This window comes from Accipiter gentilis, chromosome 7 (assembly GCF_929443795.1).
Source record: "Accipiter gentilis chromosome 7, bAccGen1.1, whole genome shotgun sequence".
NCBI lineage: Eukaryota > Metazoa > Chordata > Aves > Accipitriformes > Accipitridae > Astur > Astur gentilis.
Genome location: NC_064886.1, coordinates 41909958 through 41937916, shown reverse-complemented (window position 1 = coordinate 41937916; position 27959 = coordinate 41909958). Strand labels below are relative to the sequence as shown.

The 27959-nt window shown below is 43.0% G+C and overlaps 2 protein-coding genes across 2 annotated transcripts in view; one reads left to right on the top strand and one right to left on the bottom strand.

Annotated features, from left to right (window-relative positions):
• ZCCHC14 (zinc finger CCHC-type containing 14) overlaps positions 1-17356 on the top strand; it is a 55235-nt gene extending 37879 nt beyond the window's left edge. The window contains exons 4-13 of the mRNA XM_049806753.1: positions 2316-2387; positions 2615-2724; positions 4630-4724; positions 4818-4872; positions 6306-6579; positions 7962-8053; positions 9513-9640; positions 10046-10186; positions 10273-11745; positions 13068-17356. Coding sequence (XP_049662710.1) covers positions 2316-2387; positions 2615-2724; positions 4630-4724; positions 4818-4872; positions 6306-6579; positions 7962-8053; positions 9513-9640; positions 10046-10186; positions 10273-11745; positions 13068-13123 — 2496 coding nt within the window. The 3' untranslated portion in view covers positions 13124-17356. The remainder of the gene's footprint in view (positions 1-2315; positions 2388-2614; positions 2725-4629; positions 4725-4817; positions 4873-6305; positions 6580-7961; positions 8054-9512; positions 9641-10045; positions 10187-10272; positions 11746-13067) is intronic.
• Positions 17357-18207: 851 nt separating this feature from the next.
• Positions 18208-27959, bottom strand: MAP1LC3B (microtubule associated protein 1 light chain 3 beta). The gene is made up of 4 exons (XM_049806777.1): positions 27820-27959; positions 24821-24876; positions 22243-22349; positions 18208-20150 (listed from the first exon to the last, which is right to left on the bottom strand). Exons 1-4 carry the CDS (start codon positions 27857-27859, stop codon positions 19976-19978), a joined length of 378 nt encoding a protein of 125 aa, XP_049662734.1. The 5' UTR covers positions 27860-27959; the 3' UTR covers positions 18208-19975.

The window sequence follows — 27959 nt, the reverse complement described above, 5'->3', positions numbered from 1 at the left end:
TTAAAAGGGGTGTCGAAGAGTACAGAAAATAGCTATGGAAATTATTCAAGACTTGAGGAAAATGCCATGTAGTGAGAAACTTAAAGAACTTGACTGAAAGATGACTTTCAGTATCATATAAAAGCATTTTCAAAAGTGAAGAAAATATTTTACAATAAAGGGGGCGTTAATCTAGCAGAAAAAGGCATAACAGGAACTGTCGTCTGAAAATTGAAGCCAGACTAATTCAAACTGGAAGTGAGAATAGTTTCTTTGGAATGAGAGTGGTTAGCCACAAGCTGCTAGGAGAAGTGGCTTCCCCCCTGTTTTTACGCAGCTTTTGGAGGTTCGGTCATTGCTCACAATTTCTGTGGAGGGATGACTTCATTCTGTGAAACCTTGTATTAATAGCGGAGACTGGATTCTGGGTGCTGGCGAGAAAGAATGACAAACTGCTTTTCTTCCATCTAGTTGGAACGACGTATTCCAAAATTCAGAATGCAAAGCCCAGAAAATGTCTTTGGTTTGCTTAATGAGGCAACAGAGCCAAACAGTTGGTGTGAAAAGGAGAACCCGAAAGAAAATGGACAGTAGAATTTCAATTATCTACAACTTTTACCAAAAAGAAAAAGTTACTCTTTAGAACTACCGCCCAAGATAGAGCATCAGTTTAGCATCTTCTTGTGATGTTGACAGCATTAACCTCTGCGTGACTCGATTCATGGATAATGTTCTGAATTTTCTGAATCCTGTGATTGTTCCAAATGTCATCAATATTAGAAAGGATTTTTTCAAAGGGTTTTAAAAATCTTTATGAATTGTACAGTTGTCTGGACTCGGTTATGTATTAGTATCTTGTGAAACATCTTTTCTTGTTATAAATTCTTCTATAAATACCAGAAATTACTTTTAACAGTATTTCACTTGACAGCTTGTAACTGAAAGAACAGTGCATAGTTTAGCTGAGCTAATAAATTGCTGTTTGCTGGGTTAGAAACCCAACTATTAAATGTTTTGTTTAGTAGCTTGGGAATAGAAGGTCAATAGATAGACCAGTTTAGTGTTTTCAGCATCACTTCAGAATGCTATTGTTCTCTGCATTTATGGTTCACATTATTGTCTTATAAGTACTGAAAATTATAACAACTTAGCAAAACATAAGTCGTAAAAAATGTTGGGTTATAACAAAACTAGAAAGAAATTTCTCCTATATTTTCTGAATTTTTTCATGAATCTAAAAAGAAGTATTAATTTATCACGATCTTTAAAAAAAACAAGCAAAAACCCCTACAGGCTTTGTAAAACCAGAAACTGCTTAAGTCTTCTTTCTTCTTTTCTTCCCCCCCCCCCCCCCCCCCCCTTTTTGTGTAACAGCTCTGCAGAGAGGAAATTCCTCCATTATGTAATGTATTTTGAAATACTCTCTTCTCACCAGTCTTTTTGGCAGGATTCTGATGGCTGGAAAAACTTTGTGTATGTTTTCAGTTGTCATTGAAACTAGTGTCATGTGAGAAGATGGCCTCCTGATTCTTAAACACATAAAACCAGTTTCTTCCTCTATAGAACTGCTGAAGATCCATATGCCTTCCAAATGCCTTGAATAGAGGTATCTTAAGTCTGAAGGGACTTATCACTGGCCAGTCTCATGCTGATATTCTTTGTGCCAAGAAATCCTGACTTTTGGCTCAGTTAAACTAATCATCTACCAAGCAATAAATGCCTCTGTATCTAAGAATGTAATGACTTAATGCAGAAAGCGTATGGGAAGAGATACTGAACTCTTTCTTTTTCTAGGGCACATACAAGATGGTGTCTAAAGAGCGCAGCTAGAGCAGTAACTGCAGGTTTCCTTTCTAAGGTTCTGCATTTTTTTTTGCAGTGGGGTGATTTGCTGCCATCTTCAATTTGCATGGCATATGGAGTTGATTAATTATAAATAGGCACTGTTGTGCTGTGGTGAGTTGTTCATATTGTACATCAGATTCTACAAACCAGCTGTTTTCTTTAACAATAATAAGAAAAAAAATATTCCATTACTTAGTAGTCTGTTCCTTAACACTGGATGTCTGCAGTGTGCAATGGCTGTGTAAACTATGAAGTGCTTTTTCAAGCATTCAGAATAGTTGTTAAGTATAATAACAGCAAGAATCAGGCAGTGAGGGAGGACTGAGTAATAGTAACTTGTACACAAAAAAAAAATTTTCCTTATTGATGTCACAGGTTACAAACTTTCTTGCAGTCTGTGGGTGACATTTGATACCTGTTATTGATCTTTTGGAACCAAACTTAAATCCCTGACTATTAGTTACTAAACTGAGTACTTTTTACTTCCTAAGGTCCTGTGGTCTGATTCTTCAGTGACGTTGGTAACCAAATCTTCCACTGAAGTGACTGAATTTATTTCAAAGGTAAAGGGAATACGAAAAATACTTGAAAATGGAGAGATGTTTTGACCCTGTATGTAATTTTGTTCAATGATATTTTTCAAAATGTACTGAGATAATACAGATAGACTGAATTTCATAAAAAGTTTGACTTATAAATTGCTGAATGTTTGACTTATAAATTGCTGTGCCTTGAATCTCCTATGAGTAACAAGTCTTCACTTACTATTTGTAATATCCTCCACCTTTAGCTATCTCAGCTGTATCCAGAAGAAAACTTGGAGAAATTCATTCCTTGCCTAGCTGGTCCAGATTCATTTTACCTAGAACGGAACCACATGGACCTGGAATCGGACCTTAGGTATGCTGTGTTTTTTATTGTTGTGGTTTTTTTTTTTTATCTTGGCACTTGGCTTTTTTCACCAAGTGGAAGAAAGAAACAGGAAGTAGAAATATTATGTTCATACTCTAAATTACTTTCAAGAAATTAGAGCTTGATCCTAAGCATTATTTCTTGACATTCTACTAATTCCAGTGCATTAGAATTTTTCAGGAATTCTTTCTTCAGAAATACAGATGGTAATAATATTCTGTATTAAGCTTCCTGGAGAACTGATATTTCCTCATTCCTTGTTAAAAACAAATAGAGGATCACTGGCTTTGCAGAAGCTTGGTTTGGACTCAAAAAATAGCCAAAACTGCTTTAAAAAAAACCCCATCAAAGCTCAGGAAAAAATAGTTGCCTGAATAGTTATCCTTCTGTATTGAGGGATGGGTTGTGGGGATTTCACACACACACACACACCCCTGCCCTTCACAGAGTTTTTTATTGTCTCAATTGTTTTAAGTTGTCGTGATCTTTATTTTAATTTTAAAAAGGTAGGTATGTATATATTATAGCAATTAAATTTTTGGAAGCCATTAACGGCTAAGAAATTTTTGAAGCCTTAGATAGTACCTCCTCACATTATCACAAATCACCTGGCCATTATCTAACCTAAACACCAATTTAAAAATCATCATCTGTGGCAGGTCACATCAGTTCTCTCTTTCTAAATACTGGAATAGTTTTGCTAGGAAAAGTTCAGGGACTTAAATTATTTTCAGCTACTACTGTTTGTATCTGCAAAGTATTAAATGACATTTTAAAGTACTAATTAACTTTTGTCAGAGCTTCTGCTAAACACCTATTTTCCCTAAGTCAAGACAGACTTTTATCCATCATTGGCAGCATAGATATTGTTTTTCCATAGTCAGAGCCAGCAGGTGCATGCCTAGATTATTTTTCATGGCAAACAGCGTTAACATTTCAAACCGTCACTTCTGTGCTTTGAGGATCACAGCCTATTGACAAGAATTAGGGAGGGTAAGAGAGAATGCATGTTGCTGCTGGTGCTGTTTAGCTAGCAACACTCTTTACAAATCTAGGTTAATAGAGCAGCAAACTGCGTTTACACAGCAACGGTTGTATCTTTGGAGCAGAGAAAGAGGCTGTTCTGTTAAGAGCTACATATTTGAAAAATTCAGAAATGAACTGTGATTTTTTTCAAGGTGGAAAGCACATTGTGTGTATAGTTGAATTATTTTTTATTCAAAGACTTTTAAAAAAATGACAGAGATATGGTCAAAATGCTTTCTTTTTTTAAACCATTTTCTATACAATTTCAAATCTATAGAAGATGTGGCAAAAGGCAGACGAGTTTGCATGACAACAAGAAGTTTAGTCATGTTGATAGAACACACTTCATACATTGCACAGCTTTAGGATATTGCCATTTTTTCCCCCCCAAAAGAGGCACAGCAGTCCCGGCAGAATGTGATATAAGTTTTAAAGCCTTTTTCCCCTGCACTGCCAGACTCTGCATCTGCTGTTTATCTTGAAGACGAGAAAATTAAATAATAGATACATCTATACTTCATGGTCTTAGGTTTGTGAATTTGAAAGGGAAGTTTCAGGTTTATATTTTAACATTTTCTGCCTTACAAGTGTTCAGTGTTCCTAAATTAAGCAAGTTTACTGAAACACTAAACAGAGTGAAAGCAACACAATGGTAATGTGTTTTAAGTATTATTAAGGATAAGAATGTCCATACGTTTCAAGTCTACTTTGATTCAGAATTGCATGGTGTTATTAATTTGAAAGGTGTTTTAGGTTCAAAATTTCAAATTCAATTTCAAATTTTCACGTACAGTCATGATTGCATAGGCAGCTTCAAGTCAAATATAACAGAATGGGGGGGGTTGTTTGCTTTTGATGAACACGCAGGTATTTGGCACCATTACCTTCCCATGTGGTGAAAAATGACCACGTTAGAAAGTTCTTCAGCACTTCATCTCCTTCACAGCAACTTCAGAGTTCAAGTAAGTTTAAATAAAGTTTAAAAATGATTTTTTTTGTACTGATGTACATTTCATAAACCGATGCCATTTGTAACTTCCGCTCCCTGTTTTTAGATCCTGGCAACCCCTCCCTGTATAAAGTAGGAACTACGCTGGGAACATCTGGAAGGTGAAATATTTATTTTGTTTACTTTTGTTCTGGATAGTTGTAAAACCCCATTACATAGGTAATTATCTGTCTCACCCCGGGGATTTATTTGCATCTACACTTTCATATTCATCTGTAGAAGATTTTAAGAAGTTCTAGCCTTAGTGTGTGATCTGCCCAGAAGAGACAAATGGTGAGAATATTGGTATGAGGTACTATTAGCATTCCTAGTGTTGTCATTTGTTCATTATTCACATGCCTTAAGAAAACACATCTTGGAGCTCAGTTTAGGTAATTGCTTGAAGAAGAGTTTTGCAGTGAGTTGATCGCAAATAAAACAAAACGTAGGTAACAGTTTGCAAGTCAAAATATAGCGTGATACAATTACTGGAAATGGAAGATAGAATTCAACTTCAGCTTCAAAAATGAAGGATATAAAATGTAATTGCCTTTGGACCAAACTTTCTAGCATCGTGACAGAATCTCTTGTCACTGGCGATTATCACATCAGCAGCGGCTCTTAGGGAAACCTTTTGACCAGCGTTATATGGGAGATGAGACGATTGCAGTGTTCCTGCTGGCAGTAAAACCTATGAACGCATGTTCTAAGCAGCGTTTCTCAAAATGTTTAAAGCTGTAACTACTAATTGGCATAAACACTTCAATGTTGAGCTGTGGTGATGGATGCTTTCTTCTTGATCTGCTGCTTACTGCGTAAGTCATAATGGTCTCAATCACATACTTAAAAGGAATAATGATCATCTGAATTGTAGGCACAGATCTGGTTGTCCCTAGTATAAGTCTTCCTGGGTAAAGGGAGACTAGAGCATCTCTGAAAGGGTTTTTTCTCTCTAGAGCATATTTGACTGTTTCCTTGTACAGCAGGGGTTTTCCTTTCAGAGGGAGGAAGGAAGCCTCTTCCAAGGGAGGTAGAAGTCAGCCTTGGGAAAAGGAGGGAAGAAATCCTCTTGCCTTTTGTTAGGATTTAACAAACTCAGAACTCATTCTTTGAAGAGGCAATTTTCATTTTCTCCAACAAAAACCAGAACCCTCCAAGGAGCCAATATTGTGGGTTATTTTGCCACTTCCACATGTAAAAAAAATTTCCACAGGTTTATATTTGGGCTTCTTTTTTTTTTCTTTTTAATAACGCAAAGCTGCACCACACCATTCTCTCTAAATCTTTTTTAAATCACAGAGATGTAGTAGAACATATATTTTCTGTGATTATAGAAGGAAACCTCTGCTAAAGCTGAAGATAAGGCTTACCATTTGCCATAAACTGCACTGTTTCTATTGTGCTATTGAACAGCATACGTACAAATCTGTAACTTGGATCAAACAGTGCAGATTTTACCAGAAATCCTGGAAGTGGTAGATCTGTATGGTCATAGTAGCTGAATTCTGGGTGACAGATTCAATGTGCTAAATCAAATTACATTACTATTTTGCAGACCTATATGTGGAGTGGCTGGCATTCAGTCTTCTCAGAATCACGTTCAGCACTCGGCTGCTGCTCCCGTTGCACTACCCCACTGTTCCCATGCAGGAGGTACTGGCTCATCGCTGGCCTATCGCACCCAGATGGACACCTCTTCTTCACCCATGTTAATGTCTTCCAGTCCGCAGACCCCTCAGACACAGGAGCAAAATGGGATCTTAGACTGGCTCAGGAAACTGCGGTTGCACAAATACTATCCTGTCTTCAAACAGCTCACCATGGAGAAGGTAGGGCAGTAGATGAAGAAAAGGGTATCATCTCTTAAATTATCCTTATATTCTCTAGTGCAGAGAGAGAGGCTGCAAACATCTGCACTGAGAATTGCAGAAGTTATTGGCAAATGCCGTGAAGGTTTGCGCTCTCTTGAAGCAATAATATTTGGATGAAAACCTTCTTTCTATTTTCGATCTGTGTTGTGTCCGGGGCCTGGGCTGTTCAACAGCTGCTGCCAGCTTCAGAATTCTTCACTGAATGCTTGAAGATCCAACTTGCATGCTGTCTTAGGAGCTCTGCTTTGGCTCCCTGTTCATCCCTTTGATGTGCAGTAGATAGCTAAAATTGGTTGATTTTTTTTTTAAATTTCTGCTCCTTGATTGATTTTTCTCCCAAAATAGTTGGTTATCCTTATTTTCAAAAATAGATTCACAGAGATTTCTGACATGAACATCAGCATGTGCACGTACCTCCAAGTGAATGCGAGGTTTTTGTTTTCTGCAGAAATTCTTGTGGAAAAATAATCGCTTATGTATTTGCATAGTAAGAGTCATGAATGATACCTATGTGTGCTGGATTTTGTCTAAATAGAATACTTTTACAGCATTTACCCAGCTCCATCTGTAAAATTCATGTCCGCTCACTATCTTCTAGCCTTGAACGCCCTCCAGTGGACTAAATGCTTAGGTTGAGCCAGGTCTAAATTGGGATGGCTTTGTGCTGGTTATAGTACATTGCATGTATTTAGTTATAATCTGTTACCAGAGTCTTCTGATTTTATTTTCTTCATTATGTGAGGGGAAATATATAGTGGTTTTTTTCTTTACTAAAGTAGCAAAGCTGTGCATATTCTAGTGTGTTTTAAAAAAAGCATGTATTATTATGCATACTTTGCTGGCTTTAATTTTCATTATATTATAAATTTTTATATTTTATTTTCATATCCTATGTCTGTATTTTATTACAAAATTTAATTTTGGAGTATATTTTCCAATTAAACTGATGAGATGACTGCACATTAATTTCTGTGTTAAATGACACAACTAGGAAAACTAGAGTGATTTTTTTTAAGAGAAAGAGATCCTTAAATTCATTTATAGCACAAAGTTCTATTTTAATATGTACACTAATTACTTCATCTTTATTGTGAATAGTTACTGTAAGCACACACCTAATTAAATTTAATCTACAGATTTCTTTCTTTCGTGCCAGTCCCCCACATTTTTATTCTACAGTGATTCTATAATTTAAAACTGGAGTAGAGAGTTTCTCTGAATTAACAAATGTTAAAAAAATGGCTTTAAAGTTGCCTTTCAGAAATGATTTTTATTGAAAATGTAAATAAGAATATTTCAGGCTGTAAAACTAATAAGCATGGCATTTTTTTCTTTACAAGTTTCTGAGCCTTACTGAGGAAGATCTGAATAAGTTTGAATCCCTCACCATGGGAGCAAAGAAGAAGCTCAAGACCCAGCTAGAGTTGGAGAAGTAAGTGGGGGTGGGGGAGACTGTCTTTTTAAGGTTCCAAGATATTTAATGAAAGTTTTACAATGGTCATTGCTTTCCAGACCATAAACCTACGAGGATTCCCACCTGTAAATAGGCATAATGCTTATCTCCCTGCCTCTGCAGTTGTGTTGGTTACTTTGAAAAGCTCTTAAAATGGGGGCCGACTAGATAATATTTAGTACTTACTGGTTTACTGTTGTCTGTTCAGGGTTGCGGTAAGGATAACCAAACGTAAAGAATTTGCAAACTCCGTTTTAAAAGGACATGGCAACCCAGTCGTAGCATAAATGCCTGTCTTCACCTGTCATGTTGACAGCTCTTCTAAGGAGGGGGATGTTTTTTAAATAATTTAAAAAAGATACATGCTGTTGCTTGGGGTTTGGGGGGGGTTGGTGGTTGGTTTTTGGTTTTGTTGTTTTTTTTTTTTAAAAAAAAACCACTTGTATAATGGGTATTGTAAAGCAAGTATGCAAAGTCCATTTAGGTTTTGGGCTTACCACCTACCTGAGCTTCGTGGGGTAGGAGGGAATCAGGCAAGCAAGCCACTGAGCTGTAGGGTTTGCAAGCTCAAGTGATGCACCCAGAAAGTCAGGGTGCCCAGCAGGACTTTTTCTTCCTAAGACCTGACAATTTTTTGGCTTCCAGTCAGTGTGGACAGAGCACAGCTGCTTTGAGAGCCTCCTTGGTGTCCTGCGGTGACCCAAGCCAGCTGTGGCAGCTGCAGCCACTCGGAGCTGGGGTGCGGGTTGCCAGATGGTACCCGTACAGGGTCTGGACTTCTAACTTTGTATGGGGACAAACCACTGAAAGTCAGGGCTGTTGCAGGTATCCCTGGTCTCAGGAAGATCACAGCTTTATGTGGTGGTGGTGATATAAAGAAGGCCAGTGCTCTGTACCATATTAATAGCCCTTTGGGGAAACTGGTGCAACAGATTGTTCTATTTTTATATTTCCATTTAGAGGAAAATGTTTATTCTGAAGCTACTGCAGTTACTTAAAAAGCAATTAAAAAAATCCAAATGCATGCCCATTTATCAAAGTTCCTTGACAGCATATTTCATCACTCTTAGTTTTTCCAGAGTGAGTTGGCAAAATGAAAAATTTGGACTGCGTTGCCTTCTCTTTGGTTTTGGTATGCATGGCTAGGTTTGGGACGCGCTTCAGTAAAGTGTGATAGAATTTAGTCACCATTTGGTGATGTTTTACCTTGTACAAGTAAGAATATTGTAATCAGATGGCAAACAGTCCAAATGTAACTGCTGGCAAGAAGCTATGGTCAAGATTGATGCAATTTCCAAACGTTTCCATTTGAAATTAGCATAACATTTAGTGGATTACTTAGTGGGCTTTGTCTGCTTCAGTTTCATTCAGAAGTTGATTTATCTGTTGTGCTTTAGCCAGTTTCTGCTTCTTCATGTGTTTCTCCATCGCCCTGTAGAGAAAAATCGGAGAAACGGTGCCTAAACCCCACAACACCTTCTTCAGTTACCAGCAGCGGTGTGGCAAGGGTTCCCCCTACTACGCATGTAGGGCCTATCCAGAGTATTCGTGGCAACCATGCTGCAGGTAAGAAAGAGGAGCAAGGGACACTGCTGTGCTCTTGGGGCTGAATATGTCCTTGCTCAAGAGCAAGCTCATTCTTACACTGCTTTTTCACCAACGTGTCGTAAGCTTTATCTTTCAAAATGTCATTGGCTTAATAGGGAGCAATCAAAAAGTCCAATTCCTGCATATATGGAGTGCAATAAAAAGTAGCTTCCTCTTCCTGGCCTCCGTGTGAATGGCTAGCTGCACTAGTCAGCGAGTGTTACCCCTCCAAACCCTGCTTCTTAGCTGATGCGTATCTCTGTAAATCTTGAGCATCACTGTATGTTAGATGGTGTCATGAAACAGTTGTAATTAGGTCCTGTCAAGTAGGTGTTACCACTCTTGTTTGCTTTCCCTGATTGCTTGCACGCCCTTTATCTGCAGAGCTGCGAGTGGATGTGGACCAGCCAGCCCACCCACTGCCCCGGGAGGGCAGCTCTTCTGAGTACTCCAGCTCTTCTTCCAGCCCCATGGGAATCCAGACAAGGGAAGAGAGCTCAGACAGTGCTGAGGAGAACGAGAGACGTAAGCAGAAACAACCAAAGAGTGTGCCTGTGTTGCCCAGCTTTGTCTAGTGAAGCAGTTGTATTTATAGATGTTTCTGTCCCTAGGTTTAGAGATTCACTTAGACGGTTCAGAAAAGGAGAAGCCAGTGATGTTACTGAATCATTTCACTTCGAGCTCTGCCAGACCCACAGCTCAGGTCTTACCAGTGCAAAACGATGCAGGCTCCAATCCGTCCGGCCACCACGCTCTGCCAATGCAAATGATGTCAGCGGCCTCTACTCATATCACCCCCATTCGGATGCTAAATGCAGTGCATAAATCAGACCGTGGCAATGCAGACATGAAGCTACTTTCATCGTCTATGCATTCTCTTTTATCTTTAGAGGAAAGAAATAAAGTCTCTCCTGGACCTAGGGGCAGCATAAAAATGGAAAAGAGCTTTGGAAATGCAGTGGTGGATGTAATGTCTGCATCTTCTCCCCACCAGCCCTTGCAAGTGCTGTCAGGGGCTGCTGAGAACAGCTCACCCACATCTACTATTAACTTTGGTCCTCGAACCAAAGTCGTACATGCTTCAACTCTGGACAGAGTGATAAAAACAGCTCAGCAGCCGGGATTAATAGTAGAAACGAGTACTGCTGCCACTGTAACATCCAGCACAGTCTTCCATGTGGCTCGTCCACCCATCAAACTCCTGGTGTCTTCGTCTCTTCCTACCGATTCTGCCATTGCCGGACAGACTTCCTGCTCCAGTAATATGCAAATAACGGTGTCCCCTGCAATAATAAATCCCCGGACTGCTCTCTACACAGCCAACACCAAAGTTGCCTTTTCTGCAATGAGCAGCGTGCCAGTGGCGCCAATGCAAGGCAGCTTCTGCGCAAACAGTAATGCAGCCTCCTCCAGCAGCCACCCCTCCACATCATTTGCAACCATGGCGAATTTACCCAGCTGCCCTGCACCCAGCTCCAGCCCCACACTCTCATCTGTCGCCGAGAACAACTTCTACAGCAGCAGCAGCAGCAGCAGTAGCAGCAGCAGCAGCAGCAGCAGCGGATCCGCAGGGAGCATCCCAGTACCAAACCAGAACCATCACCACCATCACCACCAGCAGCAGCAGCCGCAGCCGCCCGGGTGCATGGTGTGCAGCTCTTGCGGGTGCAGCGGGAACTGTGGTTCGAGTGGTATGACCGTCAGCTACGCTAACTATTTTCAGCACCCCTTTTCAGGACCTTCAATGTTTACTTTTCCGTTTCTGCCCTTCAACCCTTTGTGTAGTAACGGCTATATCAACACACAGCAGTACAACAGCAGCACGACTTTCCCTGTGGTCCACACCGCTTACAACAGCGGTATAGCACCGGACTCTGTAATGACTGGGCAGTCGACGTTTGCGGTACCGCCAATGCAGAACTTTATGGCAGGGACAGCAGGGGTGTATCAGGCACAGGGAATGATGGGAAACAGCAATGGTTCAAGTCACAAAAAAAATGGGAATCTCTCCTGTTACAACTGCGGGGCCAGTGGTCACAGAGCTCAGGACTGCAAACAGCCTCCGATGGATTTCAATCGACAAGGTAAAAGCAGGTGGAGGGACTGATGCGGGACGGGGCTTACATGCAGAGCGTTGCGTTTAGCCGGGGGGGGAATGGCAGGAGGGAGTCTGGTCACAGTGCCGTAATCTTTTCATTTCTGACTTGCATAAAAAAAAAAATCTTGTTCTTGAAAGCTGGTGGTTTTGTGCTATATTGGCAAAAGTTGAAACTTGGTTTTGTGCAGACCCAACACGAGGACAGGGCCCCAGTAAGGCCCTGGGTCAGACCCGGGTGCTCTGCGGGGCTTGTACTGGTTTCTGGGAAGGAGAGAAGCGGGCTCTGTGGGAGGGAGGGAAGGAGCTTCTGTGGACAGGTTGCAACAGAATTGTTGTTGCTGCTTTATACCTTGTCATCCAGGTCACCTTGAGTTATAACTGCAAGTTCCCTGGGAAGTTTACAAACTCACCATCTCTGTTCCCCCTTTCCCTTCCTCCCCAAAATAGTAACCTAAATGAAGAATTACTGTTCAAATGCTCTTGAAGGTCCTGTGTTTGCTGCTATAATTATTTTGTAGGGCATGTTGCTTACATGGATACAGCACAGGCTTCTCCAGGAGAGAGTTGAAATCTGTAATTCTGTGCAGGAAACAACTAAGAGAGAAATGCTACTTTACTGAGAGCACTTCTTAGTCCCATTTTTCTTGTTTATTTTGATTGACATATTGTGTTGAGATAATTTGCACATGGTGTAGTCTTAAAAAATTAAATACAAACTTTTGACTGGAGCGAACAGCTCTGAGGTGTTACGTTTTGCATTGTGTCTTGTCTATAGTGTATGTCTGTATCTGGTTTTATACGGTGCAGACAAGGTCTCAAGTATTTGACCACTACAAATTAGCAGGTGACTGATTTTGAGACAGGAATTTACAGCAGTGCTAAAATGTAACTAATAAGTGGAGTTTCTGTGGCTAATATCTTGATAGTAGCCAGTGGGCAAGAAACAGCACTGCCTCATCAGTCCTAATTCAGAGAACTTCAGAAGTGTAGTCTGCTGTCCTTTTAAACTGAATTTAATGTCATTAATTAAATTTCCATTTAAACTATCCCAAACGAATTTTTGCCAGCCCTGAAACTACATCTAAGCCGGTGAGTTTTACTGTGTAAAACTATGATTTTCATTTCCACCAGCTGCAGACACATGCTTGTCAGCCTCTTCTGCAGCTTCACCACGGAGCTGCAAGCTGGCAGTACGCTGCAATATTGCATTACATGTCTAATAAGAAGCAGGTTGTTTTAGAAAGTTCTGAGATGCAATAGATGCGAGAAGGTTGATTATGTTTAATTCTTCTGTTTCCTCTCCCCCAGGTACGTTTAGACTGAAATACGCTCCTCCCTCTGAAAGTCTTGACTCCACAGACTGATATTTTATCTGGCAAGAAAATACTGTAAGCCATGGAGATACAAGGAGATTGAAATACAAAACTGAGACGTCCAGTTGCTGTTAAGCTTAATGTATTTTTTAATCCAAAGGTGCTTTACTTTATTAGACTAGGTAGAAAATCTAGCTTAGGGGTGCATCAAACCCATTTTTGATTGCCAAATTCAAGCTTGGATCTTGTTGTTGGAACTTCTGACTACGTGTCATAGGACCGATGCGTACTGGATGGATGGTGGAGCTGGCCAGCTGCATTTTCTGTTGCAAGTACAACATCTGAGGTACTTTTTTTTGCTGGAGAATGTTGCCATAGGTGGACTTTCTAAGGTGAAATGTCTAACTCCAGGGCAGCTACATTCTGAAGTTGAAGCTGGAGGCTGAAGGTAGGAGCGGCCGTTCGCCAGAAGGACTTTGGCACCCCTGGGCTAGGTAAAATGTCTACTTTTTTTCAAAAGTGATCAGGCACTAATCTCTGGGATTTTTAAGGATTGCACTACAGAAGAATGTAAAACTCTTCAAGCTTTCTGCACTTTTAGCAGACAGTGTCACTCTGAGACCAGTGCAAGAGGCAAAGAAGTTCCAACTTTTAAAAATTGGCACCAGCAGGCTATATGACTTAACTATACAATAAAAATCTTAAGTAAGTCTCTCCTTTCCCTTTCAAAAGAACACACAGAGCAGTTTCGGTTCCTTCTGGAAACAAACTTGTGCTTCATTGTCTCACTTATTACTAGATAGTGCTGGGTTCCCAGCAGTGGAATAAACTTAGTTTCCAAGGGTCCAAGTCCCAGAGACTCCAGAGTCATAAAGGCTTCAAGGATATTTTCCTGTAATACACAAAACAACCTTTACGTCCTGTTACTGTATATAGGTCTCTTTCACAGAAACCTTATTATTCTGCTTTTGTAAATGAATTTTAAACCATCCTAAAAAAAGAAAAAGAACTCTGGCAGCAGAGTTTGTAAGCTTTTGCTTTACTTTATATAAAAAAAACCTTTGACTCCTACCCCAAGGCTTTTGCTACAGGATTCAGAAGTGGTAGAAGTCAAACATGTAAAAGGTAGTAAACTTCATTATTATCAAGACTTTGAAGGATTTATTGTCAGCCTCCTTCGTTGCAATAGATTGTAGATGACTAGCTTTGGTGTTAACTACTTAGCGTACATAATTTGTGGGTGACAAATCTAAATTAGGACTTGAGAGGAAGCCAAACAAATCTTGAACTGCTAATTTGAAACAGTTTGGTCCTGTCTGGTTGAAAGAAGATACTAATCCTCATGGCTCACCCGAGGAATTTGACGGCATTAAATGGGTGAGGCCTTCTCTTTAAAATGTCTGACATAGAGATATTTGCATACTGTAATTTGGAAGACACCTTTAAAGTCTGAAGCCTTGTTTACACTTGGAGGTATTTCTTACACCAATTTAAACCACACCAGGATGAATAGTATTTTAGTGGCGCAGCTGACTTTCGCTTGGAAGTGAGGGAAGTCATATCCGAGAAGGTTTTGAAGTGGTGCAGAGCTGCCCCGAGGAGATCGGGCCTTAGCAATGAAACATCAGTGTGAGGGGGTAACGCAGTAGCTTGACAGTTGAGACCTTCCTGGACCATGTTGATAAGAAAGAAATGTTCTGGGCCATCCTTCAGTCCCGCTTTCCCAGCGGGCAGTCGTCAGCCTTGCCGGGCAGGCAAGCAGGATAAATGAGCGTCACCGGAGAGGCACGGTAACGTGAGATGGCAAGAAACCAAACTCGGTCCAGGTAGTGATCTGCAGCTCATAGCGGATTTGGCTTCGTGGAAACCAAAATCTAAATTTGCATAACGTTTGGTTTTAAAAAAAGATATTTTTTTATTCCTATGCAATGAAAAAAAAAAATACCAGATTTGTGTATCCTCAGCCCAGCTCACACTACCCGCAGTATTGCACACACTGTTGAAATGCTTCTGTTCGCTCTGCCTGCGTTTGAGGAGGTTACCTGTGTTCTAATGAACAACCTTCAGACCTACAACACTAAAGTGATGAAAACTGACAATGCAATTTACTTTGCCTTAACGAGCTTGAGACAATGGTAGGAACAATCTGTCATACTGTATTACGCTGAAGGAAACGTGCAGTTTTCAGTGACGATGTTTACTATTTCCAGCTTTGAGGGTCTCTCCAGTGGCCTGGAACATGTGCTGAAAGCCAAACCTTAACATTATTTTTCTTTTTTTTCTTTCCACTTTTTTTAAAACAATGTTTTAAAACTGAATTGTATTTAAATAAACTGTATTTCAACACACGTGCAAGTGTTAAAAACCCTCTCAAAATAGCAAAAATCAACAGCAAAAAAAAAAATCTGTACCAGTTTCATTTTGTTTTAATGCCCAAGGCTGGGCACACAGTCTCGTCTAATATTCATCACAGAGTTGAAACCATAACGAAAGGACTGTAAAACTGAACTTCTGTCCAGCAAACTGTTTCATTCCTTTCTTCAGAGCTTTCTTTGGGATTGTTTCCTTTGTGTAAAGTTAAGGCTGATGTTTCTTAAAGTGGCTTATGTGTACTTTTAGGTAATGTTTTTAAATGGTGAAGTCTGGTTTTAGAGTAAGTTCAAATTCAGAAGTCTTGAGTACCTTAAAGCAACATGAGTGTAATGGAGAAATGTTTGGTGAGCCAGCAGCAGTTGCAGAGCCTTCCCTCTATCAGAGCGAGTTGTGGCTTCAGATCTGCTAGTGAATGCTGTCCACTTTGTACCAAGAACCACCAAAGTTGGTAAGTCTGAACAGAGCACTTTAGTTCCATAGAAGAATACTTAACCTGTTTTTAAAAGGCACAAATCCATCTTTTTACCCCCGAAAAGTAAGGCAGCTTGTTTTAGAATAGTAGTTCCAGCTTCAGTGGCTGAAAGAACCAGTCCTTGAAACCTATTTTTATACATTGGAAGATGGAGATTTCAAAGAATGCTATTTATTGCTATCTTTGTCCTGAAAGTATAAAAAGAATTAGTTCTCAAAATGGATTTTGCTGTGGAATAGAAATGATTTTTAGGTGTAAGACAGAAGGGAATCCCAAGTCATCTCACTGCAGGGGCATGGAGAAGTTAGCGATGAGTCTTCCCTCGGGGGAGTGAGCAACGTGCGGTGCAGTTTCAGAAGTGTTTTCCGTTTGGGAGTGTTGGTGATGGAAGTACTCGAAACAGGATGGAATTTCCAGCAAACTCCTCCTTGCGCTGGCAGTCTGCAAATTAAGCATTAATAGATATGCCAGGCTTGATGCTAAACAGCAGGAGAGTGAAGAGGGAAGCCTCATTTTAGCAAGTGAGGTATTTGGATCAGAGTTCCACAATACTTTTCCTTAAAACAGCATGTCACACTCCACTTCTTGTGAAACTTCTTCACGCTACGGTCATTAAATCTTGGCAAATTAAGTGCCAGACTTCCAAAAATAACAGTCTAACACTAGACCTTTACCGTTACCCAGAGTTCTGTTTCATGCTACTTCTCGCTGGCAAGCTTCAGGGTGAAGGTACTCAAAAATTCAATGTAGTCTGTGGTATTCAGCAGAGCGACACTCCTCCCCAAAATAAAAATGACATCATTGGAAACCCCTGCGTATGGGTTAGCTGTCTATTTGTTTATTGGAGGTCACGGACACTCGGAGCTGTGGATTTGGGGTAGTCTAGAACGCCTGTTATAAATGAGATGGATGTGGGCAAATCTGGACAGAAATCCATGTAATTGAGCACTCACAAGTCTAGAAAACACTTTTGCTGGTTGAGGCCCCAGTAACCCTCCTGCTGCCCCACCCGCTACCATCTCTTGTAATAAACCCTTGGAACTACCCATTTGCTCTCTTAAATTTTTTCTTATGTAAGCAAGAAACGTGTTGGTACTGAAGCAGAAAGCAAATCCTGTGTGTTTTCAAGTGCAGATTAACAGCTTCTCTTGGACATAACTTTCCACTAGGAATGAAGGAAACTCCTGCTCCCATTTGAGCCATTTCTTTTACTTCAGTCAATTCTAGTATTACAAATTGTGCATGTAACTTTATAAATATTTTAAATAGTTTTGTAAATATTTAATATTCAGCTAATTTGATTTTGAACTGTAAATGTCAAGTATTCTGGTATTGGGATTTTTATGTTTTATTATACTTTGTTAAAAGTAAAATTGTACATTTTTAGAATGTTTTTATCTGAGTAAATTTAATGTATGGAAAATAAAGAGTTAAACAGACTCCCTTTGTATTTTTTTAATTTAAAGGGGCTTCATCTGTGTGGGGGCTTCTCCAGCTTGGCAGTTAGCAGGGACTTCTTTTTTTTTTAACTCCTTTTATTACTTTTGCTGTCTCTCCACCCACAGACATCTGCTGGTGAATCACAGATCTATTACAGTGCTTGCAGTTGCTCTCCTCTCCTTGCGGTGCTTGCGGTTTCTTACCGGGAGCGGCTGTGGCCTGACTCCAGCTGCTGACCCAAGCCTGTAACCAATTTCACCGTGAAGGAAGGAGCTGGGGGGAGGATGAGCAGGGAAATTTTTGTGCCCTGTTCTGCAGGACAGCAGCAGCCGAGCCTCCGGGCTCTGCTCAGCCACCTCAGCTCGCCCCTCGTGCAGGGTATGTCTGCACTGATGATCAGGGTAAGCAAAAGGAATCGCCAGCTCGCTGTGTCCTTAAAACTTTGTGGCCAGTGCCTGGGGTCATTCCTGACGAGCAGAGTCCTTCTTGCAAGAGCGCTGGGGTTCTGAAGCTGCGAGGAAGAGGTTGGTCAAGCAGGAACAGAAACAAAACAGGGATATGGAAACTGGTCCATGTGCAGGCACACCCTGGTCCATACCTATCTAGAGAGCAGAACTGTTCTACAGGGCAATCACACCTGAAATTCCTCCTGCTGGAGGGCGGCAGCTCCCTCTCCCAGTTCTTAATGAGGATCAGTACCAGAGCGTTCAGTACAAGTGTCTAAGTCGTTGTCAGCAGGACCTAGTTCACTACCTTGTGCGCCCTGAAGCAGGTGGAACAGACCTCTGTGCCCTTCCCTGAGGAGATTCGATTTACGAAAGCTGTCTAGAAATAACCACACAAGCCATAATTAAGTTGGGATGTAATCCATCCATATCAGCACTGTATTAATTTTAAAAAAGCAACATTTGTACAGGAATATCAGTCAATCACGTCGTAATTACAAGTATGGTTGTCAGTTATGAGTTAAACAATTTCTTACACGAACAAAACTAAACATAGAACAAGCTGCATTTAAAAGTTTACATTGGAGTAAAAACACAAAGAACAATAAAAAATCTGAAGTAAGCGTGAACGAGATGCATGCAAAGAGGTGTAGATAGGTACAAATTGTACACCTTACTGAGCTAGAGTGCCAAGACGCAGTAGTATTGCTTCTTTTTCCCCTGTTATAGTAAGTTAGCTTCCAGTAACAGATGTAGTTAGTTCACAGACACGTAATATACAAGAGTAATCTCATCCTGCTACGCTTCACTTGACAACAACTCTAGAGGAAAAACATGGGTCCTACGAGATACCTTTCCTCTGCACAGGCTGCCTCCCTGCTCAGGACAGTAGTAACACCAAGATCTTCCAAACCCCGTGCAAATGGCAGGAGACTTCGGTGATGGAAAAAAAATCATTTGTTCGTCAACTCTTGACAGCAACTCCTGGACGTGAGCTGCTTTTAAAAGCGCTTCTCCCTGACCTCCCCCTCGGTGGTAACGTGCAAAACAAGTGACAGACTGGTTAGGCAGTGTGGGTTGATAATTCCAGTGGCATGTCCCGAGTCCAATGTTCAGTACGGAGGTGTGTACGGCAAAGCCGTTTGCCCGCTCACATCAGAGGGCTGGAACGCACCCGCCCTGCTGAGCAGATGGAGACGGCGAGGCCAGGCAGTGCTCCCGAGAATGTGAGCGATACGGGCGCTGCTCGCATCTCGGATCGCACCAGCCCGCTCTGCGGCCGGTTGCACGCATCCTGACAGCCCCGTGTGCTGGCAGCGGGTCCCTCGACTACTTTTTCCCAGCAGACACTCTGCCCGGGCAAGGGAATGGCAAACCTCCGGGCTAGAGGGGGGTGAGCTTTTGGAAGAGTGCTCGTATGAAGAACAGTGTGTCACTGAACAAAGAGGGATTGGAAATTCATAACAGACTGGAGTTTATTTCAATGTTACCTGTCCAGGTGTGTATTTTACAGTTAAACACTTCCTAAAACTACAATAAAGCTGTGGTGTTTGGTATGAGTATTTCAGAAACTGGCACCATTCCTAAGTTTGTGGTGCCACAGAAAACGGAGACAAAAAGAGTTGTACTCCCCCAGCTCACCCCAAGCACTTGCCTTGACTCACTGCAGCACTGACACGAGTCTAATCGAGCTGCAGGAGACAAAGCTCTGCTTTGAAACATTAAAACATATTTGCTCTCATCAGAAGCCTTCCCATTTAAAAAAAAAAAAAAAAAAAAAGCTTTAAGGAATCATAGGGAGATTTTCCAGAAAACTGTCACAGGAAACACTTCAGCTCCTCCCTGGTGCCTGTTTGCTTGTTCAAAGTCAATCGAGTGTCCCTTTATTTGCAGTTGTCACATGCACAATTGGGTTCCGTTCATAAAGTCCAGAAATGTAAATGTGCCTGTGTGGAATATTACAGCAGGTTTCAAAGCTGGAGGTGCTCGTCTGTACTGTTTAATAGTCACAAACAAGGCAAGGTAAGATGAGACACCTGCTAAAGCAAGCCTATGCTAAGGTACTGAGAGCGTAGGTGACATCCGTTTCTTTCCCTGGGGTGCGTGTGGGGAAGAGTGGGGGTGATGGCCAAGGGTAAACCAAAATCCTAGGCTAGAAGCCGCTTGCGTGTCTTAGACAGAAGATTGCACTCCGAAAGTCTCCTGAGAGGCGTACACCATGTACAGGAACCCATCCTCGTCCTTCTCGCTCTCGTACACCTCGGATATGGGTGTGGAAACGCTCACCATGCTGTGTCCGTTCACCAGGAGGAAGAACGCCTGGTTGGAGTTCAGCTGCAGGCGTCGCCTGTGGGGGGGAGGTTGGGGGAGCAGAGGGGGGAAGGAGTTTGACAGTGATGACTATGTATTTCCACTCACATTAACAAAGGCTTTAGGACGGACGGCAAAACAAAGTCCTCCAGCACAGACAGCAGGAAGATGTCCCCACCCAAAGCAGCCCTGGAGAAGGCATTTGCTTCCCACCTCAAAGCTATATTAAATTCATCTACTAAGTCCAGTCAGATATATCCACTGACAGAAGCCCTTATTTCACTGGAAAAGCTACGCTCCAGAAGGGCATTAAACTGAAGCGAAAAGGAAGAGGTACTCCTTGCCAGCATGATCCCTGTACAACCAGCAAACATGTAAGGCCTGCGGGACTGCTGCCTTGCAGCTCAGCTCAACAGCATCTCACTGGAAATGTAAACTCAGCCTGACCTTGAGAGATCTGTGTGAAGATGGGGAGGGAGGATGGGCAGAGCTTCCCTGTGAAGGCCCTGGACCTTTTAAACTCGCTTTGCCAGCAGCTCTGTAACAGCCTGCGTATAACCTTTGGAGCATCTTGCCCCCTCTTCTCCTCCCTCCCAGAAGCAGCATCATGGGAAGGGCAGAGAGCAACAGACTTCACAGGCTGCGTGGCACAGTGAACATCTAACTGAGGGGTTTCCCTTGGATCATTCATTCCGGCTGAGGGGAAACAGGTATTTCTGCCAAACTGCCTAGTGGAAAGCAGGTTTGCAGAGAGGAGCTCTCTTACTACTTCCTAAACCAAGTAAGCAAGAGGAACTCAGATACGTGGAGGTGCAACCAAAGAAAGAAGGAAACAACAGATCAGAAGAGCTTCCTGCTGCATCCGCTCACTGCTGAGGGGCAGCAGCAGCTGGAAACAAGGATTTATTTAGCCTCCCAGCCACAGCCCTGGAAAGCGACCCTTCCAAAACCAAGCTCTAATCACTCCAGAGACAGCAGGCTGAGAGAAGGCAGCGGCTGTCTGCGGGTTGGGAAGGACAGGCTTTGCTATGCACAAGAGGGGCTGGCTGAGGACCAAGTCCAGCTGGGACCAAGTCACCTATTAACAATGAAGCCAAAGAAAAAAGGTTGGGAAAATCCTTCAGCTTGCTGTTAACCTTTTTGCCCAGGGCCTTTAATGTTCATGAGAAATTCTGGAAGACTTGAACAATCTGGCTCCTGCTTCCAAAACCCTATCTAGTTTTTTTACTCTTTTAAGAGCTGGGATTTGCTTACAATAGACAGTTTTTGTACAAGCCTCTGAGGCAGGGAATTGTTTGGACATGTGAGACAACTCTCAGTTTTTACAGTTTGTGGCCTCCATGAACTAGCTCCCTGTACACCATGACCAACAAAAAGCAAAATCTGGTTTGCTGCTAACTTCCAAGTTTACTGCTTGAGAACTCTTACTAATCAAATATTCCTTCAAGCCAGGAGAAATGCACTTCTAGCAGAACTTCTGACCACAATTTTAGACCACACAACTTCCACTCCATGGCTATTTCCCCTTTGCCTAAGCAAAGCTCAAGCACCAGAGCGGGGCAGTACTCAAGCCACAGTCTGTGCAAACAGCTGGGACAAAAAGACACTGGTCTGAACATGTGTTTTTCAGGCCTCAACACTGCCATTGAGGGAAACCTCATCTCACAATCAAAGTATGCCAACATCAACCCTAAGCAACAGCTCAGAGCTCTGGCTATGAGCCAAAACTCCCCCTCCGGTGGGTGGGAAGAGGCAGGCACTCTGGAGAGGGACTTCCAGGCGGAACACCAAGAAGGCATCCTAAAATAGCCAAGCGGGAAGTGCTGGAGTCCTGGGCCAGAAGCACCCATATTAGAGAGGGATTTGCAGCCCCAGACTTCCTCCTACATCTCTGGGAACCAGTTATTTCTCTTGAAAGCAGACTAACAGCTCAGCTCTTTTCAGAGTTTTTTTCCAGCAAAGCCAAAGGAAAAGCACCTTCTCATGAATTTGTCCTAGTGATGATACCAAGCACTCATTAGATGAATTTTCCATTTAAAGAGCTCCCAAATACATACACCAGGTGGGGAATTAACAAAGAATCATAGTCTTAGGTTGATGCAGCTTACACTGAAATCACAGCATACTACCTGATAATTTTTATTAGCTCGCTCATGTTGACATGATCTGGCACCAGGAACTTGGTCTTATCCAAAACTGGAAGCTGCTTCTCTCCCTTGTACCTTTCAATGATCACCTAAGAAGAAACACAAAAAGAAAGGAGCAGAAGATGTGAAAGGCAGAAATGGTATCTGGTGCTTTCACCTCACCCCTCCATTTTGAAAACAGCAAAGTACCGGCATTTATGCTAAACTCCATTTCCTTTCATTTGTGAATGCAGTATCTCGAATCTGAAAAGGAACGATTACAATTATCTTCATGTGCTTCTCTTGTTCTGTTTGCAAGAGTCACTGCACTAAGGGGTAACAAACAGGGATTTAACAGCACACATCCACAGCTTCAGTGCGGTTTTAGAACAGTTCATTTGCTGGAATCATTTAATCTAGCACTGAATTACCCAGCAACAAGGAAACCCTAGAAAAGATAAAGCACACTTCCCTCTAACGCATTACAGTGGCTGACTAGAGGCTTGGGCTGCTACAGAAGTCTGCAAACTCGAGCCGTTTTCACTAGAATTTCTCCTGTTTCAGGCCATTCCTTCCTAAGAACTACACCTCCAGATTAGTACGCTATTCCATCCACCTTCCATGCTTACTCTAGTGCATGAGAGAAAGCTACTTGTGAAGGGTATAAAGCCTCAAAGGAGAGAATTTCCTCCTCCTTAATCTCAAGACAGCATGCCTAGGAACCAGTAATTCTGCCAAGACTGTTATGTAGTAACTACTTAATTCACGAGGAAATTGCAGATTTTCCAATTTAAGAAGCATCCTGCCCAGCAACTGTATGTAGTTCCTGCTTTTAAGAAATGATCTCAGAATTCGTGCACTCCCGTTTCCACAACCATGTGGGTTTTGTTGTTTTTAAATCAACGGTAGCTATGTGACACCATTCACTTGGATCATTTCCATGCTCACGGGGCCTGGCTGTGTTGATATTCAAAAGTTGCACAGGTGAAGAGATACTGAGCCAATTTAATTATACCAGAGAAAGACTTCCTTACACCAGTTTAAAGAAATGCTGGCTCATTCTGGAAAAAAGACAGCTCTATTTTTAAAAAGGTAGACCATAATCAATAGATAATATTTTCAACAGCAAAATGAAGGATGTTGACAGCACAGCAGGGATTTACCATCTAGCGTGACATTGCCATCTTATCTCATCCAGAACTGCTAATGATAATAACAAGGCAGTGACTCAAGCTAGGACATGGACAGGCAACAACAGCAAGCCTCCAGCTCCTCCTCTGCCATAGTTGGGAGTTTGCATCACTGCATCTTCAGCAAGTCACTTAAGTACCTCTGAATTTTTGCTAGTATTATGTCCGTGGCTGACTTAAAATGAGAGCTTTGCTATAAATCAATGGCTTTCAATCTGTGGTCACAGAGCTTGGGGATTACGGCTAAGTGATCTGTGAAAGGTAGGTGAAAAAGCAATCTTCTTTCAGGAAACAGATTTGTTAGGAAAGGGCCTTTTGGGAAAACTGCACATTCCAGAAAAGTCAGAAAATCTCTGCTGTAAAATATTACTTGTTCCCACGCCCAGCAGCAACAGCTTTGAGACGATGTAGATTAAAGCTAAAGGAAAGCTGAAAACCTTTCGCTTTCTATTTGGCATGGAAGCAACAACTGCTTCTGTTAATGAACTTGCAGTGGAACTGAAGACGGTTTGCAAGCAGTTTGTTCACAGAAGAGTTTCCACTCACAGGGCTCATCAGCTCTCATCACTGAGAGCCAAAGGCTGAGGTGTCCGATTAAGTTCTCTCTCCTGCCCCCCAAAATGTCCTGAGACCTTCCCTGTTCCACCAAATGGCCGTAAGGACAGTTGCATTTATTGCGTACTGCAGCGACAGCCGTCACGCAAAAGCCCACCAGTTGTGAAGAACTCATCAGCAATACATCACAATTCCTGCCTTTTGCTTCCTAGGATGCTTTGCTTTGCATTTGTAAACTTGAGGATGCCATAAATGAAAGAAAATAAAAATTCAAGCAGCATTTGGAGCTGACCAGCTAAAGAAGAGTGACAAGATGAGGGCTGATCTCCTCTCTGAGGTGAGGTGGAAGGGTTTGACAGCCAAGCAAAGACCTGGAGACCTCAAGCAAAGGCCCATTTCCCAGAAGGCAAGCGTTTCTGTCTTTCTCAGCACAGATTGGTGATGAAAGCCGTACCTGTCTCTACATTACTGTGTATTATTCTTGGTTCACCTCTGCAGACTCTTCTTTTGGAGAGGAAAAACACTGAGATGGATGAGAAGAGCTGAACACTCAGGAGAATCTCAGAGCTCAGCCGGGGCATGGTTTTCTTTGAAACTGTAACATGCAGCTTCAGTACACAGGAAAACCCATTTCCTCCAGTCCCCAGCTAGCACCTTGCTCCACCACAGTGGCTGCCAGTTACTAGTTTGAGAATGGTTCTGAAATCTAGGCTTAACAACCCTGAACAGCCATATTTTAATTTGGTCTCACCAGGACAGCTCTTTTACAGGTTTCTAACTACTAAAAGAACATGAGACTGGAAACTGAAGTGAAAAATGGAAAGAACCAGACTTACTGGTATTTTAGTTGGATGCTGATCTCGAATCAGTCGTACATCTTCCACTCTTTGCTCTGCAAGAGATTAAAAAAAAGTCTGGTCAAACATCTACGCTTAATGCTGTTACTACCTTATTTCTCCACCACCGAAGAGAGGGAGTGCGTGGTAGTAAAAGCCACAAAAGCAAATTCAGGCAAAGCAGTTTTCAAATGGGACAGCACTGTCACAATTAAAACCTCTCCTTTGACAGATGATCCTTTGCTCTTTAACCCAAAGTGACAAGTACTGCATGCACGCTGCCTGGGACTCCTAGAAAATGTTAAAGGACATAGCCTCCCCCCACATACACACCTCATTTTCTGCCCACTAAAACAGACATTTAATCTCATAAATTTATGGCATCAAATTACACCACCCAAGTTAATGACTAAATATCCTGTACTATTCCTGCGAGATCCCAGAAAAGGAAGTTGTCAACAATTACTTGAGAGCTAAGACGAGCTGCAGCCTGGCAGCATCAGCTTACGCTGTGCATTCTAGTATTACCGAATTACAGTTTTCTATTTTGATTATGCCGCACCCATTGTTGCAGAAGCTGTTGGTAGGTTCTTGTGTACCCAGGCATTTCACTGCTCTCTGTGCCAGTTTTCAGGATGAAGTTCACCTCTCCTCAGACATAAATATTAATAGCACAGATATTATAAACCAGGCTAAAGTACACGTCTGAGCCAAAGTAAACAGGCACAGTTGCTTTTAGAGGCAGTTGTATCTGCTTATACCCTGCCTACTTTCAGATTCAGTGAACTCAGTTTTAACCTCTCCAGTTCTTTTGAGCGGGTCGGGGCTTTCCAGGCCATCTCCATCTTATAAACACCTCTCAGAGAGAAGATTTAGTGTTGCATCACAGCTTTAACAGACACCTACCTAGGGATGTTGCATCACAGCTTTAACAGACACCTACCTAGGGAGAGGTGCTGCTCATGGGAGAAGAAGAGCTTAGATCAGCACTCGTCAGCCCAACTTGTTGCTGGTATGCTAATGCACAGGACACACTACCTGTCCCGTCACTCAGCAATAACATCAGTCAGCTCTCCATTAGTCCATATTAAGTTTGTGTGCATGAAATACATCTCTGCACCTTTTTACAAGCCCAGTAAGGAAATGCAACTCACGTGAATCATGGTTTTAAGCTGGAGGTGAATCAAGCAAAACTAAGGCAAGGAGTATGCAAAGCCTTCACCTGACTGCAAGACCGAGAACCTGAAAGCCATCCTGCTTCACATCTCACAGCCCAAGCCACGCTCTTACAGACCAGCATTAACACTTCAAGGGCAGAGATTACTAGCTAATTAAAATACTTTTTAAGATTAACCAGAAACACAAGAGATATGGGGAGTACATGAGATCAACCTTCAACCTAGCAAACGCAAAGAGGTTTGACTAACTTTTCAACTGAAACAGGTTTTTTCACAGCAATGTAATTCAGCAGAACTCCCTGGAGTAGAAAAAACATAAACTGGACAAATCATTAGGATTATTGTATATGGTGTGTTCAAAATCAGGCTTCAGTCAGCCACAGATAAACACTGTTCTCTGACGACATTAGTTGCAGTGGCAACTGCTTGGCTGCCATCCTAGCTGAACTTAATACCTGCAATAGAGGCTGCTGACAGGCGATGGGGTCAACAACAGTTTTGGAAGACTCCAAGAAAAGGGGCAGCTTAAACACAGACTTTGTTAGATCAAAATTCTCTCCGCTTCAATGTGGGGAACAGCTTACATTTAACAGAACAGCAAAGGCAAGGGTGGGTGCAACAGAAAGCTCTCATAAGCAGCTTGACTTTAACCCAAAGGCAGAAGGAAAAGAAAATCTGGATCAATTACTTCCACCAATTCCATTTTACGTATGGGATTTTATAGTTCACGCAGAAATAGGTTACGCTGCCAGTTCTTGTTACCCTCGGAGCATTTCAGCCTACCTCACTGACACACACGAACAGATACTGAGCTCTTTGATTGCTTTGGTCCCATCCTAAGCACAGAAAGGAGTGTTGGCACTGCTCTATCAAGGCTCTTCTTTCTAGAAAGAGACTAATCTCATTTGCCCAGCCATCATTACACAGCTCTTTTCGATGCCTTGCTAGTTTTCAATAACTAAATGGAGATAGGAGGCATACATGCCAGTCCACTCGCAGCTCCCCGCGTACAGAATTCCTCATACCACGCCAAGCACCAAACTGCAAGTGGAGCTTAATTCTCCTGTCAATAGTGCAGACGGAGCTGGACCCTGAGCAGACATGTCAGGGAGGGAAGGGCAGGCCCAGCTCCTGGCACACAACGCAAAGTGATGTTTCCAGGCTCCTGGGAATTTTGCCGTTGATAATGGATGATGCGGAGAGGCGATCTCCCTACCCCAAACCCCTCTCCCAATGCACCGCGGAGCTCGCCCCGGCGCAGCGACTGCTACCCACCTCCACACCTCCCTCGCCATCCCCCCTGAACACCCAAAAAAGACCCCTGCCCCAAAACTTCCAGCTTCTCCCCCCACGGCAGAGAGGCTCGCCCGCCTTACCGGGGCTGAACAAGCCCCGCGGCCGCGCAGGGGAGCTGAGACCGGGTCGGGGTTTGTTTCCATTTCAGCCCGAGCAGGCGGCGACTCCCGTTTCCCCCGAGAAGCCGGGGACTGTTTGTTTCCATTTCAGCCCTCGGCAGAGCGGCACAGCGACGCCGGTGACCGGGGCAGGGCGGCCGGGCCCGCTCCGGCCGCGGACTCGCCCTCCCCCCCCCCCGCTGTCAGCGGGAACCGGCCCCGGTGTTGGGATCTGAAGGGCTCTTAACGAGATCTGCCCCCTCCCCGCCTCGCCGATTCCCCCCCCGCAGCGAGGGCAGCCGCCGCCGGCCTGCACCGCCGGCCGCCCCTGCAGCCCGCCCGAGCGACGAGGCCCGGAAGGGGCCGAGGAAGCCGGCGGACGGTGTCAGCGACTCTGCCCCGCCGCGTCCCTTCGCGGGGAACTCACCGAAGGTGCGGCGCTGCTTGAAGCTCTTCTCCGAGGGCATGGCGGCGGCGGCTCGGCCTCAGGCCCGGCGGCAGCTCTGTGCGGCGGCGGCGGACAACTCCGAGTGCCGGCGCCCGCCCCCCGCCGCCGCCACCGGCGAC